General features: G+C 50.0%; 5 protein-coding genes across 5 annotated transcripts; 2 read left to right on the top strand and 3 right to left on the bottom strand.

Annotated features, from left to right (window-relative positions):
- Positions 1-1,094: 1,094 nt before the first annotated feature.
- Positions 1,095-6,769, top strand: N7517_003270 (trifunctional fatty acid synthase subunit FAS2; the record flags this gene model as incomplete). The annotated part of the gene is made up of 3 exons (XM_056721000.1): positions 1,095-1,608; positions 1,665-6,604; positions 6,659-6,769. The coding sequence occupies 3 exons, from the start codon at positions 1,095-1,097 to the stop codon at positions 6,767-6,769; spliced, it is 5,565 nt and encodes a 1,854-aa protein (XP_056585135.1).
- Positions 6,770-7,162: 393 nt separating this feature from the next.
- N7517_003269 (GFA family protein) lies at positions 7,163-7,737 on the top strand (the record flags this gene model as incomplete). The annotated part of the gene is made up of 3 exons (XM_056720999.1): positions 7,163-7,264; positions 7,316-7,478; positions 7,532-7,737. Coding segments are annotated over 3 exons (471 nt in total), but the record flags the coding sequence as incomplete, so codon positions are not given.
- A 309-nt stretch (positions 7,738-8,046) lies between these two features.
- Positions 8,047-8,616, bottom strand: N7517_003268 (uncharacterized protein; the record flags this gene model as incomplete). The annotated part of the gene is made up of 2 exons (XM_056720998.1): positions 8,047-8,428; positions 8,498-8,616. The coding sequence occupies 2 exons, from the start codon at positions 8,614-8,616 to the stop codon at positions 8,047-8,049; spliced, it is 501 nt and encodes a 166-aa protein (XP_056585133.1).
- Positions 8,617-9,308: 692 nt separating this feature from the next.
- N7517_003267 (uncharacterized protein) lies at positions 9,309-9,524 on the bottom strand (the record flags this gene model as incomplete). Its single annotated transcript, XM_056720997.1, has 1 exon — positions 9,309-9,524. The coding sequence occupies one exon, from the start codon at positions 9,522-9,524 to the stop codon at positions 9,309-9,311; it is 216 nt and encodes a 71-aa protein (XP_056585132.1).
- A 469-nt stretch (positions 9,525-9,993) lies between these two features.
- N7517_003266 (uncharacterized protein) lies at positions 9,994-17,627 on the bottom strand (the record flags this gene model as incomplete). The annotated part of the gene is made up of 16 exons (XM_056720996.1): positions 9,994-10,226; positions 10,282-10,504; positions 10,551-10,829; positions 10,880-12,498; positions 12,649-12,703; positions 12,752-13,385; positions 13,637-14,141; positions 14,190-14,343; positions 14,390-14,749; positions 14,795-15,150; positions 15,204-15,941; positions 16,416-17,133; positions 17,194-17,304; positions 17,358-17,461; positions 17,511-17,556; positions 17,607-17,627. The coding sequence occupies 16 exons, from the start codon at positions 17,625-17,627 to the stop codon at positions 9,994-9,996; spliced, it is 6,156 nt and encodes a 2,051-aa protein (XP_056585131.1).
- Between the last annotated feature and the right edge of the window lie 221 nt (positions 17,628-17,848).

Below are 17,848 nucleotides of genomic sequence, written 5' to 3'. Positions count from 1 at the left end.
CCAGAGGGACCCTAAAAATTTAAGAGGGGGGGTTTCCTGTCTCTCCGTTAGAAATAATTAACACGCAACGTTCTAGAGGGGCCAACTCACTGGAAGACCTTTTGGTCGTGAAGTTAAGGGTATTATCAAGGGAATAAAAAGAAGTAAAGGGACACAATTTCAACAGATATACATATAAAATAGAAAAAGAGGTCCAGAGCACAATTGAGCCTGAAGGGGAGAGCAATAGGGAAGAAAAAAAAGGTCCGCTGGTTGAACTGCAGACAGCTCGAAAAGGCTTAGCGCAACAGTAGACCCGCCCCAATGGAGTTGTTGACTGGGTTGAACCCGTTGAGAATTACACCGTGTTACATATGTATTGTAATTTAACCCTTGAAATATCTTTTTTTCCATTGTACTTTGTAGTACATAATATTGTAGTAGTTATTATCTTAATATCAAAGTATATATATGTACACACATATATAAAAATCTATCTCAGCCGCTTGCTAGTCGTTGGGATTTCGACAACACACGAGCTAGTATATATCCCCCCCTGAACGTAGCTATCTAATGATCCGCACAATGCCGCATAGCGTTGCTTAGTGTCAGATCCTCCGGCCGAAGCTCTGGAACCCCAACGTACCTCACCAATTTGACCTTGTCCCTCCCCATTCCTCCGAATCTCGCAGTTAATGACATATTAATTTCATGGGATCATCAGTATTATTACTCTTCTCATTTTCCGATATCATCTTTCCAATTCTATCGGTGTCTTTAGGGTGAGTGGTTTTAGATTTTTAGATTTAAATGTACTAGGAAAATTACCATCCGGTATTAATTGATACCACATCTATCTCCGTGCTCCATTTCCTTTCCCACCTTTTTTTCCCTTCTTCTTTCTGGGACCATCTCTTGTCTTGGGGGACTTTTACTGATACATTTTCATAGGATTGACTCCTATTCTAATTCTCCCTCTATTACTTTTTCTTCAAATCATCCTCCCCTACTCCCTCCTTCCTTCGTTTGGGCACTCTACGACACTGTCGCGCCCCCCGAACCCGGACATTTGTCCTAATCTCGTTTTAATCAATTGATACCCATTACTTCCAATCATGCGTCCGGAAGTTGAACAAGAGCTCGCTCACACCTTGTTGGTGGAGCTGCTTGCCTACCAATTCGCCTCCCCCGTTCGATGGATCGAAACCCAAGATGTGATCCTCGCCGAACAGCGCACCGAGCGCATTGTTGAGATTGGTCCCGCAGATACCCTTGGAGGAATGGCCCGGCGGACGCTAGCCTCCAAGTACGAGGCCTACGATGCTGCCACTTCAGTCCAGCGTCAGATTCTCTGCTATAATAAGGATGCCAAGGAGATCTACTACGATGTCGACCCCGTGGAGGAAGAACCCGAGGCCACCGAGCCCACTTCCTCAGCTGCTCCTGCGGCACCCGCTGCCGCTCCTGCAGCTGGAGCTCCTCCCCCACCCCCCAGCGCCGGCCCCGCTGCCTCAGTCGAAGATGTCCCGGTCACAGCAGTCGATATCCTGCGGACACTTGTTGCTCAGAAGCTAAAGAAGAGCCTGGCGGATGTGCCATTGTCAAAAGCCATTAAGGATCTTGTCGGAGGTAAGTACAGCCCAGTCCCCTAAAAAGAAAAAAACTTTTGTCTAACACGTAAATAGGCAAGTCCACATTACAAAATGAAATCCTAGGTGACCTGGGTAAGGAATTCGGTTCCACGCCTGAAAAGCCCGAGGACGTTCCCCTCGATGAGTTGGGTGCCTCGATGCAAGCTACATTCAACGGCCAACTTGGCAAGCAATCTTCCTCACTCATCGCCAGAATGGTCTCATCCAAAATGCCCGGTGGCTTCAACATCACTTCTGTTAGAAAATACCTGGAGACTCGATGGGGTTTGGGATCCGGCCGCCAGGATGGTGTGCTCCTGCTTGCTCTTACCATGGAGCCCGCTGCTCGTCTTGGCTCTGAAGCGGATGCTAAGGTCTATCTCGACGACGTAACCAACAAATATGCCGCCAGTGCCGGCGTCAACCTTTCGGCCCCGGTTGCTGGTGGTGACGGCGGCGGCGGCGGCGGTGGCATGGTCATGGACCCTGCTGCCATTGATGCCCTGACCAAGGATCAACGAGCTCTGTTCAAGCAGCAGCTTGAGATCATTGCTCGCTACCTCAAGATGGACCTCCGTGGTGGTGAAAAGGCCTACGTGACATCCCAAGAGACGCAGAAAGCGCTGCAGGCTCAGCTGGACCTGTGGCAGGCAGAGCATGGTGACTTCTACGCCTCTGGCATTGAGCCATCATTCGATCAGCTGAAGGCCCGTGTCTACGACTCCTCATGGAACTGGGCTCGTCAGGATGCCCTTAGCATGTATTACGATATTATCTTTGGTCGCCTGCAGGTGGTGGACCGCGAAATTGTCAGTCAGTGTATCCGCATCATGAACCGCTCCAACCCCCTCCTCCTCGACTTCATGCAATACCACATCGACAACTGCCCGACCGAGCGCGGCGAGACCTACCAGCTAGCCAAGGAACTCGGACAGCAGCTCATTGAGAACTGTCGCGAAGTGTTGGAGGTGGCTCCGGTTTACAAGGACGTCGCTGTGCCTACAGGTCCCCAAACAACCATCGATGCCCGTGGCAACATTGGCTACAAGGAAGCTCCTCGCACCAGTGCTCGCAAGCTTGAGCACTACGTCAAGCACATGGCTGAGGGAGGCCCGATCTCCGAGTACAGCAACCGCACCAAGGTTCAGAACGATCTCAAGAGTGTTTACAAGCTCATTCGCAAGCAGCATCGTCTTTCCAAGTCGTCCCAGCTCCAGTTTGATGCACTGTACAAGGACGTTGTTCACGCTCTCGGCATGAACGAGAGCCAAATCATCCCCCAGGAGAACGGTCACTCCAAGAAGGGCGGGCGTAGTGCTGCTAAACGCACTACTCCCACTCGCCCTGGCAAGGTGGAGACTATTCCATTCCTGCACCTGAAGAAGAAGACCGAACACGGCTGGGACTACAACAAGAAGCTGACTGGCATCTATCTGAATGTGATGGAGTCGGCCGCCAAGGACGGTCTTACCTTCCAGGGCAAGAACGTTCTGATGACCGGTGCCGGTGCCGGTTCCATTGGTGCTGAGGTCCTCCAAGGTCTAATCAGCGGTGGTGCTCAGGTCATTGTCACCACCAGTCGCTTCTCGCGCGAGGTAACCGAGTACTACCAGGGCATGTACGCCCGCTACGGTGCTCGTGGTTCCCAGCTTGTTGTCGTGCCCTTCAACCAAGGCAGCAAGCAGGATGTTGAGGCCTTGGTCGAGTACATCTACGACAGCAAGAAGGGTCTTGGCTGGGACTTGGACTTTGTCGTTCCCTTCGCTGCCATCCCCGAGAACGGCCGTGAGATCGACTCGATCGATTCCAAGTCCGAGCTGGCTCACCGTATCATGTTGACCAACCTGCTCCGTCTTTTGGGCTCAGTCAAGGCCCAAAAGCAAGCCCATGGCTTCGAAACCCGCCCCGCTCAAGTTATTTTGCCTCTGTCACCAAACCACGGCACATTTGGTAATGATGGCTTGTACTCCGAGTCCAAGCTTGCTTTGGAGACTCTGTTCAACCGCTGGTACTCAGAGAACTGGGGCCACTACCTCACCATCTGTGGTGCAGTCATTGGCTGGACCCGTGGTACTGGTCTCATGAGCGGTAACAACATGGTCGCTGAAGGCGTTGAGAAGCTGGGCGTTCGTACATTCTCCCAGCAGGAGATGGCTTTCAACCTTCTTGGACTGATGTCTCCGGCCATCGTCAACCTTTGCCAGCTCGACCCAGTCTTTGCTGACCTAAACGGTGGTCTCCAATTCATCCCCGACCTTAAGGGCCTGATGACCAAGCTTCGCACCGACATCATGGAGACCAGCGATGTCCGCCAGGCTGTCATCAAGGAGACCGCCATCGAGCACAAGATCGTTAACGGCGAAGACAGCGGAGTTCTTTATAAGAAGGTTGTTGCTGAGCCCCGTGCCAACATCAAGTTTGAATTCCCTAACCTGCCCGACTGGGAGAAGGAAGTCAAGCCGCTCAATGAGAATCTCAAGGGCATGGTCAACCTGGATAAGGTGGTCGTTGTCACTGGTTTCTCTGAGGTCGGCCCTTGGGGTAACTCCCGTACCCGATGGGAGATGGAATCTAAGGGTAAGTTCTCATTGGAGGGCTGCGTTGAGATGGCGTGGATCATGGGTCTGATTAAGCACCACAACGGTCCCCTCAAGGGCCAGGCCTACTCTGGCTGGGTTGATGCCAAGACCGGCGAGCCTGTTGATGATAAGGATGTCAAACCCAAGTACGAGAAGCACATCTTGGAGCACACTGGTATCCGTCTCATCGAGCCCGAGTTGTTCAAGGGATACGATCCTAAGAAGAAGCAGCTCCTTCAAGAAATTGTCATCCAGGAGGACCTCGAGCCTTTCGAGGCTTCTAAGGAGACAGCTGAAGAGTTCAAGCGTGAGCACGGAGACAAGGTTGAGATCTTCGAGATCCCCGAGTCAGGAGAGTACACTGTTCGTCTTTGCAAGGGCGCCACTATGCTCATCCCCAAGGCGCTCCAGTTCGATCGTCTTGTCGCTGGTCAGGTGCCTACAGGCTGGGATGCCAGCCGCTATGGTATCCCCGACGATATCATCTCCCAGGTGGATCCTGTGACACTCTTTGTCTTGGTCTGCACTGCTGAGGCTATGCTTTCCGCCGGTATCACCGACCCTTACGAGTTCTACAAGTATGTCCACCTGTCTGAGGTTGGTAACTGTATTGGTTCGGGTATCGGTGGTACCCACGCTTTGCGCGGTATGTACAAGGATCGCTTCCTCGATAAGCCGTTGCAAAAGGATATCTTGCAGGAGTCCTTCATCAACACTATGTCCGCCTGGGTCAACATGCTGCTGTTGTCCTCTACCGGTCCTATTAAGACTCCCGTCGGTGCTTGCGCCACTGCTGTTGAATCGGTGGATATTGGTTACGAGACCATTGTCGAGGGCAAAGCTCGTGTTTGCTTCGTTGGTGGTTTCGATGACTTCCAGGAGGAGGGCTCTTACGAGTTCGCCAACATGAAGGCCACCAGCAACGCTGAAGATGAATTCGCCCACGGTCGTACCCCGCAAGAGATGTCACGACCCACTACCACTACTCGTGCTGGCTTCATGGAGTCCCAGGGTTGCGGTATGCAGCTCATTATGACTGCACAGCTTGCTCTCGACATGGGTGTGCCCATCCACGGTATCATCGCTCTGACCACCACCGCCACCGACAAGATCGGACGGTCCGTTCCCGCTCCTGGCCAGGGTGTCCTGACTACTGCCCGCGAGAACCCCGGCAAGTTCCCGTCCCCTCTGTTGGACATTAAGTACCGTCGTCGTCAATTGGATCTCCGCAAGAAGCAAATCAACGAGTGGCAAGAAGCCGAACTTCTGTACCTCCAGGAGGAGGCTGATGCCATGAAGGCTCAGAGCGACGAGACCTTCAACGAGGCTGAGTACATGCAGGAGCGTGCTCAGCACATTGAGCGCGAAGCCATTCGCCAGGAGAAGGATGCTCAATACAGCCTGGGTAACAACTTCTGGAAGCAGGATTCCCGCATTGCTCCCCTCCGTGGTGCCATGGCTACTTGGGGTCTCACCGTTGACGACATTGACGTCGCATCCTTCCACGGTACCTCGACTGTCGCCAACGACAAGAACGAGTCCGATGTCATCTGCCAACAGATGAAGCACCTTGGACGCACCAAGGGTAATGCAGTGATGGGTATCTTCCAGAAATACCTCACTGGTCATCCCAAGGGTGCCGCCGGTGCCTGGATGTTCAACGGTTGTTTGCAGGTCTTGGACAGCGGTCTCGTGCCGGGCAACCGCAACGCTGACAATGTTGACAAGGTCATGGAGAAGTTCGACTACATTGTCTACCCCAGCCGCAGCATCCAGACCGATGGTGTCAAGGCGTTCTCCGTCACATCCTTCGGTTTCGGTCAGAAGGGTGCTCAGGTCATTGGTATTCACCCCAAGTACCTTTATGCCACTCTTGACCAGGCTCAGTACCAGGCCTACAAGACCAAGGTCGAGAGTCGCCAGAAGAAGGCTTACCGCTACTTCCACAACGGTCTGATCAACAACAGCATCTTCGTTGCTAAGAGCAAGGCTCCTTACGAGGATGATCAGCAGAGCAAGATCTTCCTGAACCCCGACTACCGTGTATCTGTCGACAAGAAGACGTCTGAGCTCAAGTACTCGAACACTGCCCCCGAAGCCAAGCAGTCCGAAAGCACTCGCCAGACCCTCGAGTCCCTTGCCAAGGCCAACGCCGCCGAGAACTCCAAGGTCGGTGTTGACGTCGAGCACATCGATTCCGTCAACATTGACAACGAGACCTTTGTCGAGCGCAACTTCACTAAGAGTGAACAAGATTACTGTCGCAAGGCTGCCTCCCCACAGTCCTCATTCGCAGGCCGATGGAGTGCCAAGGAAGCTGTCTTCAAGTCATTGGGTGTCAGCAGCAAGGGTGCCGGTGCTGCCCTGAAGGATATTGAGATCGGAGTTGATGCCAACGGCGCTCCGGTGGTGAACGTAAGTGCATGGTTTTCCCATGATTTCCAGTGACAAACGCTAACATATCTCTAGCTTCATGGTGCTGCCGCCGCCGCCGCTAAGCAGGCGGGTGTCAAGCAGGTCAGCGTTAGCATCAGCCACAGTGACTCGCAAGCAGTTGCTGTTGCGGTCTCACAGTTTTAGAAGTGCATTGTCTTTTTCTGTTCGCATATAGATCCTAGAGGCTACAGGTTCTCTTGGGTTGAGACGTAATGATTGTGATTTATATATTTTTTTTAGATTTCGAACCAGCTTCGTCTCCTGGTTCGTTGTGTTTATAATGGGAGTGATGACATTTATTAGTTTTTTTTAATTATCTTTTTTCAACAAATAGCTCCAGTGTAAAGTAATCCCCAACAGTTCCTGTGTACTCTCATCACATATAACTAACTGGTACTTTGGGGTTAGGCTAGTTATCTCAACAGATTTGCCTGATATATTCCTTGAGCTTAGTCACGTGTCAGCATGTAGCTTACTATTTATGTTTATTCAACATCGCCGTGATTTACTCAACATCTTCGTGAAACCCTTCATCAGATACTACTTACTATTTACTACTACTACTCTATCAAAATGGTCGTTGGCAGCTGTTTCTGCGGCAAGGTCCGAGTCGAATACAACGGCCAACCTCTAACAACGGTACAATCTATACATCCACTTTTTGATAACAAAGCTAATGATATCCTCCAGGCACTCTGTCACTGTCTCGATTGTCGTAAGATTACCGGGTCCCTCTTTACGTTCAGTCTTCTCGTCCAAACTGCCGAACTAGAGATCTCCGGAAATCCAAAAGAGATAGCAAAGACATCAGACAGCGGAAATACTATCAAGAATTACTTCTGTCCTGACTGTGGTATGTACATGTGTTATATTGGACTTGGAAGACAATACCTAACAAAGTGCTAGGCACGCCGCTTTTTGGACATAAGATAAAGCCCAATGGAGATCCTAACGAGGTTACAGTCGTCCGGGCGGGAATTTTTGATGATGTTGAAATGTTGAATGAAGGGAAGCCTCAGGTGGAGGTATTCGCTAAGAGACGAGTGAAGTGGGTTTGTCCAGTTGAGGGGGCTACTCAAGTTGATGGCATGTTGCCAATACCATCCGTGTGATGATCGAGTTTGAGGTATGGATCTCTATCATACGGAGCCTTGGAGGCCCTTACTACTCTTGACGTCGGAAGGCTGTCTGTTGATCTCACGTGTTCCGTTCAATGTATCTTCAATCTCGATTTGGCACATCTATAATATAAATTAAGCAGTTTCTATGAAAACCAGAAGGGGTTTTACTAAGTCATTTTCTTTCACTCAAATGTTATTGGATGACATTTCCAAGGTATCTAAAGTACATGGTTGTTGTGTTCTAATCGTAATCCCTTGACAACTTTATCATAGTCAGACTCGAGCTCGCGAACCATCGCCTTAATGTCTCCGAAGCTGGAACAACAGAACAAGCCAGGAACGCATGTAGACCTGCACTGAATTCATATGTACGATAGGCACCGGGTTGTCAACTCTGTGTCGTACCAGTTTGTAGCTTTGTTTCTTCAACGAATAGCTCATATGGAATCGAACCACCTCTTCGGCTTGGGTTTGTTTGCTGTGGCTTACAGGTTTGACCCTGAATTGAGCTTTACGATCTGGGTCGAACCAACCTATCTCGGGGCCCTTCCAACTTGTGTCTGGCATTTGCTGCTCGCTGTTATGGCCCTGACCCTGGATCTTTAAGAAGAAGCCGACGAGAACATGGCCTGCCTTTTTAGGGGCTTTAACCTTTGTTCCTGGTCGCACGTCTGGGGTCCTGCTACCGTTTGATTGAGGGTATCGATTTGAACGAACGACAGGGAAAATTGTCGATTATGGCTGCTCTTACTAGGGGTCTTTGAGGGCCTGGTAGTCACGTTTCTTGATTTGGGTGTGAATTAATCGGACACGGGGGCAACCCCAGGTCGGCATAACTGCGGGCTGTCGCTTAGCATCCAACCCAGGCATTGCAACCGCCAGCAAACATGTAGCAGTTTTTCCACACGGGAGTAGTCCATAGATCCATAGACCATGCTATGCGAGGAGGAAGGTTGGTCCATTTGGCATCCTAAGTTTCCTGATATCGCCTTTCGAGTACCGTCGACAGCGTCAAAGTCGCGTGTCAGGATTTTGTGCGTTTGTAGAACGATGGCCTTAGGAGGAGCCTGATCGCGGATGCATAGGTGGGTGATCATGAATGCCGCAGCTTCAACATGCTGGATTATCTCTTGATGATTGTGAAGAGTGGCGGAGGTGCCTGCCAGAACTTTTTGTTAAACGAGGGGTTGTTTCGTTACTTGGTATTCTGTGTCGCGCTCTCCAATGTTTCTCCACACGGTATTCCTACATCTGCGTAGCAGGTTTCGAAGAGTACTTTTCTGCCACATCCGGTGGCAAATTCGTGGAACGGAGTTATTTAACCAGTAAGATTGCTTGCTTTTCTTTTATGATATTGTGGTGATGATGGGATCGGTGGGCAATGCCTCAAGGCACTCGACGTCTAGCGTATCTCAGCATGGCATGTCTGAAAGCTTGGCACCGAGAGTAAAAGTGTGACTCTTTGGTAAGGAATCAACGTGCATAAAAAGTGTCAACTCTGGTAAGTTTCAATGTTGTCCACCGCGAAATATCGTGCAACAGAGCTTCAAGCCAATATCAGACTATTTCTTGTCTTTCCGATCATAGTTCAGCAAATTGCCATTCGGGAAAGATTTTTTTGGGATGGGATCATCTAGCGCAGTCTTGTGAGGAGATGTGAGGCGACTGAGAAGTTCGGAAAGTTGATGACCGAATGAGATAAGTTCGGGGTAGGTATTGTGAGGATCGAAGTGTCCAAATTTGGAGTCATCCAAGTCATACCGCGCAAGGAGTACCATTGCCAAGACTGAGTGTGGACTTTGAGGCTGAGAGGATAGTGTAATCCAGAGCTTGAAAAAGACGCGCTGCTAAGAGAGGCGTTGAGACAGGAAGAAGGTGGAAGTGAAAAGGAAAGTGCGTGCCTCTTAAGGTTCTACCTGTATAACCTTAAAAAGGCTTATTTCGGTCATGTAACTATTGGGTGAGAATGTTCTGTGGAATTTGTCTGCACATTTTAAGCCGTTTTCACTATCTCTATGGTCTGATTCTAGAACTACTCTTCTTGATATATGATGCTCATGGTAAGGATATTAGGGTGATCTTTATGAACAACTATGAACAGCCAACATAGAACACCTATGGAAGATATTCACTGTCAAAGTGTCTGCTGGACAGTGAGTGACAGATAGGAAATAAAGTAAAAACATGGAAAGTATTCGACATTTGGTTTTAACTTGGAATCACTTGGTGCCAGTCTCGGTGCCAGTCTCAGTTCCCCTTCCAGGGACCTGGTCGGAGCATACGATCCTCTTTTCCGTAAACACTTACATCCTTGACGATGGCAATGAATCTCCGATGGTTCTCCTTGGATTCGCCAATACGAGGACGGAACACCTTCAAGAGATCGCTGCTGAGGATGCCAGATGCTGGGATGGCTGCGTGAATTTCCCCGGCTGTCGGGAAGGTCTGGTTTCCAGAAATGGGGGTCGACACACGATGGCCTGTAGATGGTTAGTTTATGTCTTGTATTAATAATAAATTTGGACCGAAACTCACCTCTGGGGACGTCGGGGCTGTTGGCACGGCTGCCGGAGAGTCGAGGTAAAGGACTGGCAGCGCGGGACCCTTGTGGGGTGCCACCACGAGAAGCCACAGTAGAGGGGTTGAGTTTCAATTTCTTGATCTTGCCACCCTCAGTCATTTCAGCTCCAGATCCGACAGTGTCAACATCACTGCCAGATCCAGCACCGCCAGGAATGTTTCGCACGCGTTTCTTGCCCTGGGTAAATCAGTATGTATTGGCCAAAGGGGATGATTGTACATACCTGCAAAGCCGATGGAGAGATCGGACGCGACGGGGGTTGGGACGTAGGAAGATGCATGCTTTTGACCTTCTTTCGAGATGTGTCGGTGCCGCTCGCATCGGAGGCGTTGGGTGATCCAAGCCTTTTCCGGGACGGTTTCTTCAGGGCATCTGTATGCTTGGGTCGACCGGAGGGAGTATTTGTTCCCTTGGAGGAGGTCGCTTCTTTCTGGGCCTTTTCTTCTTCCGCCTTCTTCCGTTCCTCCTCCTTGGCCCGCTCGGTTTCGCTGTCGTCGGAGCTCTGTCTACATTAGTTTTGGGTTTGCTGTCGAAGATGGGTGAAAAACTTACCTCCTCATCCGTGTACGGATTGACGTCCGAACCGCTGCTGTAATCAAAGTTTCGTTCTCTCTTCTTCAGAGCCTTGCGCACACCCTTGCCCAACACACGTCGGGCCTCTCGCTCACGTTTCTCTCGCATTTCTTCGGCGTCATACTCCTTCTCGTCCTTGAGATTGAACACATTCGCCTTGAGCTGGTCCTCTTTGATCCTCTTTTCGGCATCCTTCGCATCTTCATCCTCATTGAAGAGGTCATCATGCTCTTCGTCGTCGGCAAATCGATCCTCTTCGAAATCCATTTCACCAGCCTCCAATCCTGCGCCCTTGGTAGCCGTGCCCTGTTTTCCGGCGTAGACTTTGCGCTGCTTAGCGTATGTTTCCAATTCCTTTTCTTGCTCCAACTGCTGCTGCTTTTCCATAAACCATCGAGGATCTTTCACTCTCTTGGCCATGAATTTTTCTGCTTCATCAATGGTCAAAGCCTTGAAGTTGCTCTTAGCGTTGAACTTGTACCACTTTTCGGCCGGGATCATTCGCATCTTTCCGTTATCGAGGATAAAGACTGCATGTGTTTCGGACAGAGCTGCTTCATAGTTTCCAACCCAGGTGTGCTGGTTGTCGAAATCCTCCAGATGCCATGGCAAGGCCTCTTCGTACTTGATCCGGGCTCTTGCAATCTCTTCAGGGGTCATATCCGACTTGAAAACCTGCTGCGTCTTCTGCTTCGGGGCATTTGGTCGTTTGGAGGTTGAGCCGAGGGCGGGGGCGATCTGGGAAAGGTTCTCAGCTCGCTCTTTTTCACGTGCTGCCTTGCGGGCATCAAAGGCTTCACGTTCAGCCTCATCCATCGGCTGGCCATCGATCTCGGTCCGTCCCGAATTGGGATCGTGATTTCGTGAACGCGGGTCGCGGCGGTGCAGTCGAACTGGTCGTGTAAATTGTGATTCATCACGTGGGTCGACGCTTTTCTTCGAGGCAAATCGCGCGATATGGTGCTTCAATCCCTCCATCAGAGCTCGCTTTGTCGTCACCACCGGATAATCAAAGTATTTATCACTGAGCAAAGGGCCGCTGAACCCATTCGCAGACATGTGATTGTTTGAAAGCTCAAGCATAGGTCGCTCGGACGGAAAGATCGTCTGGGGGTTAGACGTTTGTGGCCGTGAGGGAAGAGTCTTGGTGGCTGTTCCATGGCCAGGAGTGGCGCCAGCTGGTTTGGGGGCAGGCCTTCTCTTCGGTCGAACCAAAGGGTCCGCTGCTTTTGGACGACGCATCCTCATAAGCGGTGCACCATTTGGCCCGGTTGGAGTGCGAGCATTCGAAGGATTCGTTGGAGTCGACATGTTGCCGACGTACAAAGCAGAGTTGTACGAGCGGTAGAAGGCGACGCGACGGATCGCGCCAGTGGTGGAAATATGGAACGACTGTAACCGTTTGCCTGTCTTGTGTTGCGACAAGGGGGGACAGGTTAAAAAAAGAGTGAGAGATGGGAAGGTCACTTTGAAAGAGCTGGAAGCAGCGACCCGCAGGTATGACGGTTGACCACGGAGCAAATGTTTACCCGTCCCGCTGACACGGTCACGTGGCACGGGAAGATCCCCGGTCTGTGTGGTCTGTGCGCCAGGAGGCTCTTTGGAAGGTCAAAGATCACCTCTACAGTATGTGAGCGCTAATTGATGAGCTCGCAGGCCATGATCAAAATTGAGGGTATATTTACTGATAGCATTTGTATTCTTTCACTGCAATATCTATATTTTCAATTGATACAAACTTTACTGACCGAATCGTTGACCCGGTTCTAGTGGCTTGTATGGACAAGCAATCCAATCACAGCCCTTGAGACAGTTAGCAGGTATCAAACAAACAAAAAATCAAGGACTTACTTGTTTATAGATCTCCGTTCCCCACCATTTGAAACCATCGACCCAGCCTGGGTAAATGAAGGCGAAGAAGACAACGACCACTGCGAATGCTAACCCAGAATCCAATGCAGCTGACAAGGTCATTGCATATTTTTCCCACCATGCGGTCCTCCTTCGCCGAATCACATAATTAAACACGAAACATACAAGGGCCCAGATGGAAAAGTTGAGCCCGGTTGCAGGGGGTATCCAGCTCAGACTGCCAAACAAGATAGGGAAGTTGACCATACGCCAGAAGCTTTTCTTGCTGTGTCTTCCCAGAAGCCATGCTCCGAGAGGGGCCACGGCTCCCATTAAAAAGGCCCAGACAAGCGGACGATATAGCCCCCCTGGGCCAAAGAAGCGCTGGGGCCCAACGACTCCCCAGAGAATACTGCCGTTGAAATGGACACGGGCAATGGGGCAATTGAAACCATTGATGGCCTCCGGGGTGCAAAGACCTGGGACAAAAGTGAACATCCAGTTCAGCACACCAATCTGAGTCAGACTCGAGACCAAAGTTGCCATCATCTGGACGCCAAACAGAATCCGTGGTGGGATCTTCATGTAATGGCCAAGTTTTAGGTCCGAGGAAAATTTGATCCCTTGTGCGGAGCTGATATATGAGTAGGTCACGAAAATCATGTTCGCTACAGGCCTTCCCGGGAATACAATACCGCAAAGGAGTTGGCAGATCAGGTAGAGGCTGCTATGCTGATTGGTGACAGCCATAATGATGCCCACTGGGATAAAAAACACACAAGTAATACCAAGAGCCAAGAGTAGCCCATACCAAGGTAGGTGTGTTGGATAACTTTGGGGCTAGGGTCAGCTACTATCAAATATCAAAGAGAGGGGGAAACGTACTATTCCACCGTGAAGATGGCAGTGGCGAGCATGGAAATGAACACGAGAAGATACCACGTGAGGGGAGCATCCTTGTAGCGCCTCATCAAGCGACAATGAACATCATCCCCTCCTAACGGAATTTCCTGGCTCGGTTCATGGGAGCTGTTCCCTGGGATGTCATAACTCTGTCGAACCATATCATTGCTTCGACGAAGGGGCTGGTATGTTTCCATGTCTGGCACTTCTCGTTTTTCCTCAAAAGCCTTTCTGGTCTGCTGCCAGATGTCCTTCCCATACCAGCAAATGGTGTGAGTGACAAGGGATGTCAATGCAGCGAACTGAACACCATAGGACAACACATAGGTGATTGGGAGATAAACCGGGGAGTAATCTTGATAGGCCTTTTCATCAAACAAAAAGTCCGCGGTCAAGATTCGACTAACGTCGTATGGTCGCCCAGCATTGTCGAACACTGCTGTTGAAACTATGGGCATATATGCAGAGAAAAGAACATTTTTATAATCTTTGTTTGATCAGCAGAGTCAAATGAGATAAGATGGGGAGAACTTACACAGTATTGGGGCGACTATCCATATGACAACCACCAGTCCCGTCACAATGTTAGCTGCGGCCCACCAAGGCGTGAGTAATGGGGATCCAATATAGGCAATTTGAGCCCAATCGAAGGTCAAGGGGAACATCCCGAGACCAGAGGCAACGCCAAACTAGAAGAGTTAGTCAAAGCAGCGGGAATTGACCTGTATATCTTACCAAGTTCGAGACCACAACGTTTTTGGGTGCCAACCAAGTGATCACATTAAAATAACTTAGAGCAGGCATCAGCAGTCCTGGGACGAAATACCAGAGAAACGCTCCTGCCCACACAACGACGAAGAATTTATATCGGGAGATACTCCAACCGTTTGCCTTTTTGTTGACAGACTTGTGCATTGTAGAAAACATTGCAGTGGACATCAGGGTTCCCGGCCAGATCATAGCCGATGGCCGCACGAGGAATCGTCGAGTGAGACCCGCGAATGCATACCCCAAAACCTGAGTGGATATGATGAGCAATAGCTGATACATAATTGGAACATCCTGATTGTAAAATTTGTGTTGTTCGACAATAACCTGTCATGGTCAGCTTCGTCACAAATATTTCGTTGGTGTACTAACATCAGTCGCGAAAGCAAATCCAAAAGAAACATTGCTGCTAATATAGACGCAAGCATGCTCCTTCTCATTCCACCGGCCCTGGGCAAACCAAAGTCTGATTCGGGACGCCAATGGAACAGGAGGCACCTCGATCTCACCAGAGAGCGATTCCCGGTGATGAAGGGATCCGTTCTCAAAAATCTCGAGAGGATCACCTGTTTGTTTCAAAAGCACATCCCAAAACTTGCCCAGTGGATGGACTAGAACAAGAGCAATGATTGGGGTAATGGCAACACTGGGATAGCGCAAGGAAAAGAAAAGATTGGCGGCGGACCCCGTCAAAGAGAATAACAAAGAGAGAATCCACATCCGCGGTGCTATGAACCATTAGATATGAGCAAAAAAAAAAAGCTTCAGAAATAAAGCTTACTGTTAATAGAAAGAGTAATATCATCCGTCGCCGGAACCGAAGCTCGTACTTGGGCATACGGCGAATTGTCTGGGGGATCCTCACCCGAGGATTTCGAATCATCATCGTCAATATCGAGGACATTTTCATCATCACTTGTCATATATGGCGAAGAAGCCGCCGGTGTCTCCTGCATCACCGGGTTAGCCGGTACGGCCAATCCCGTGGCAAACGAGTATTTCGAATCAGGACCCATTCCCACATCGGACGTGGCGGATGAAGGCCGACGATTGGCTATATCTGCGTACACACTGTTTCGTCGCCTCACAGAGGAATGTGATCGTCTCGGGGTAGACCCTGGTACGTTGGAAGAGCTTCCAATGCCATTTTCGAAGCTCGCGCGTTGTAAACTCCTACGAACGTTCCGACGACGCGAAACGGAAATATCTTCTTCGGAGTCGTCTGGACTTCGCAATGCTCCGTAAGAGGAAGCACCCAGGGCGGGCGTCGAGGGAAGAAGAGGGGCGCGAGACATGAAGGCCCGAAAGCGCTGAACAATCCCTGTGTCGGGGTTCACGTCGGATGGTAGATTGTCGATTTCGGGGTAGTTTCCATTGTCGCTCGCACAATCATCGAAATTGGAATCAGTTTGATCCGATTCAGCGGGAAGCCACTTGCGCCTCGGGGTCGAGGGACAAGACAGCTTCCGCGTCCGCAGTGGAATATTGGTCGACGTGATGGTGTGGGGATAATGAAATACTTTAAGTATTTCAGGTTAGGGCGTGCAGTAGCTCGAGATCGATCTTGGCATTGAGGAATCAGAAGAGAGAATCACAGAGCTAGTGGAGGACTAGGGTCGTAGTGTGGTGAAAAACGACCCGTCGTTCCCTCTCTCCGGGGCCCCACCCGATATCGGGCAGATTATCTTCCCTTTCCAAAGGTCACGGATACATTTTTACAGTCTTTTCAGTAGCCTCAGTAGTTCTCTTTACAACATATGTCTTTAAAAGATATTTTCTCCGCCTTCTCAGTTATATAGGTAGACAGCAGAAAAAGGAGAAAACAAATACTTTGTGCAGGAGACTTTTCTATGTATAATCTTTGATACGTTGTATAGTGTTTCCATATGTACAATTGATTTGGTATCTAATCATTAAAACAGTTCTACAACTTCTTCATCCTCGTTCTTAGGTGCCTCGACTTTAGGCTGTTCGGGCTCCCCTTCGCCCTCACCTTCTTCGTCTCGCATCAGGACCTGCACTAACCGGTCGCATGCCTCTGTCACATTCTCATCTTCAACATGCATGTGAGTTTCGCGGATCAAAGGGTAGACCTTGACTGCTCGCATCTTCTCCCGGCCCTCCCGAGTTGTGGTCAAGAGAAGCAAGGTTTCGAGATGGGTCGTGATGATGGTGGGGTCGCTGTCTCGTTGCTTATCGGGCGGCAACAGCTGAAGATCTGGCAGCATGTCCGCAGTATCCTCATCCGACAGCTCCTCTGGACCTGCAAGGGGGAGCAACAGGTAAGGCAGAAGGTTGGCTCCGTCCTCGTCGAAGAGCATTGGATGCGAATCGACTTCGAAAGCCACGTTCTTGATTGTGGATGCAATACCCTTCCTCCGAATATCGCTCTTGTGCTCCGTGAAGACCGTCAGCTTGGTGATGGGGACTACCTCATCGTAATCCTGGCGTTGGGTGAAATAAGCCCTGCCCTTTTCCGTCTGGGACAGGTCGGCAAACACGTATGATAGGTAATCAAAGTTGGCGTGCTTATTGAGAGCACCCTCGGCACCCTTCACGAAGCAGTCCATCAGCTGGTCGATCGCATTCTCGGAGGTAGATACGGTTTCGGGGGCTTTTCGCTTGAGGGTGAGCAGTTTCTGTAGGTTTTCGCTTTTGACGACATTGGCCAAAAGCATGGCCACTTCATCGGCGTTGGGCTCCTTGACATTCTGAGATCAAACAAATCAGCCCCATTACTACCCACAGGTATGGTATCTGAGACGACTCACTGTCAATTTCGCAAGCAAGTCCTCAACGAACTCATCCTCAGCAAGAAGTTTCAATACCTCTTCATCGCTAGACAAGTTGATCAGGATCGTCAATGCATTCTTCGCAATTGGCTGTAGAAAGATATCAGTCAAAAGTCACCCTCCCATGATCACAGATAACGCACAATGTAATCGCGAACCAGGAGCTTCAGATCGCGGACGGGTAGGAGTTGATGGCGCTTGAACAATTCAGGCTGAGCCGTAGAGAAACCGACGAGGTTTTCACAAGCTATGAGCTGTTAGATCATATATCCGCGCCGCGAGAGGAGTTGTCGTACCGATTTGTCTGATTTGGGTGTTGCCATGGTGCAGGAATTCCACCAGCTATAGAGATGTCAGTGAGCTAGTTCATACCGTAGGCCGTAGGTACATACCTCTTCGAGTTCGGTCGGCATATTGAAGGAAGTATAGCCTATAAGCCAGAAAGAAGGGCTGTGTTGTCAATTCCAAAATCGCAGAATCTCAAAGATTTTTTTTTCCCGCGGAAGTGGGGGTTTTCGACGTCACTGGAAACGCGGAGATACTACGGAGCCCTGGAGCCCTGGGATCCTTTGCTACGATTTGTAATACATATGAATATAGAATAATATTAGACGACTCGGAGTTAACTACATGT

The sequence above is a fragment of the Penicillium concentricum genome (assembly GCF_028827145.1).
Source record: "Penicillium concentricum strain IBT 3081 chromosome Unknown utg000001l_segment0_segment0, whole genome shotgun sequence".
Classification (NCBI taxonomy): domain Eukaryota; kingdom Fungi; phylum Ascomycota; class Eurotiomycetes; order Eurotiales; family Aspergillaceae; genus Penicillium; species Penicillium concentricum.
Note: the sequence above shows the minus strand (reverse complement) of the source record. Positions and strands in the feature narration are given on the sequence as shown.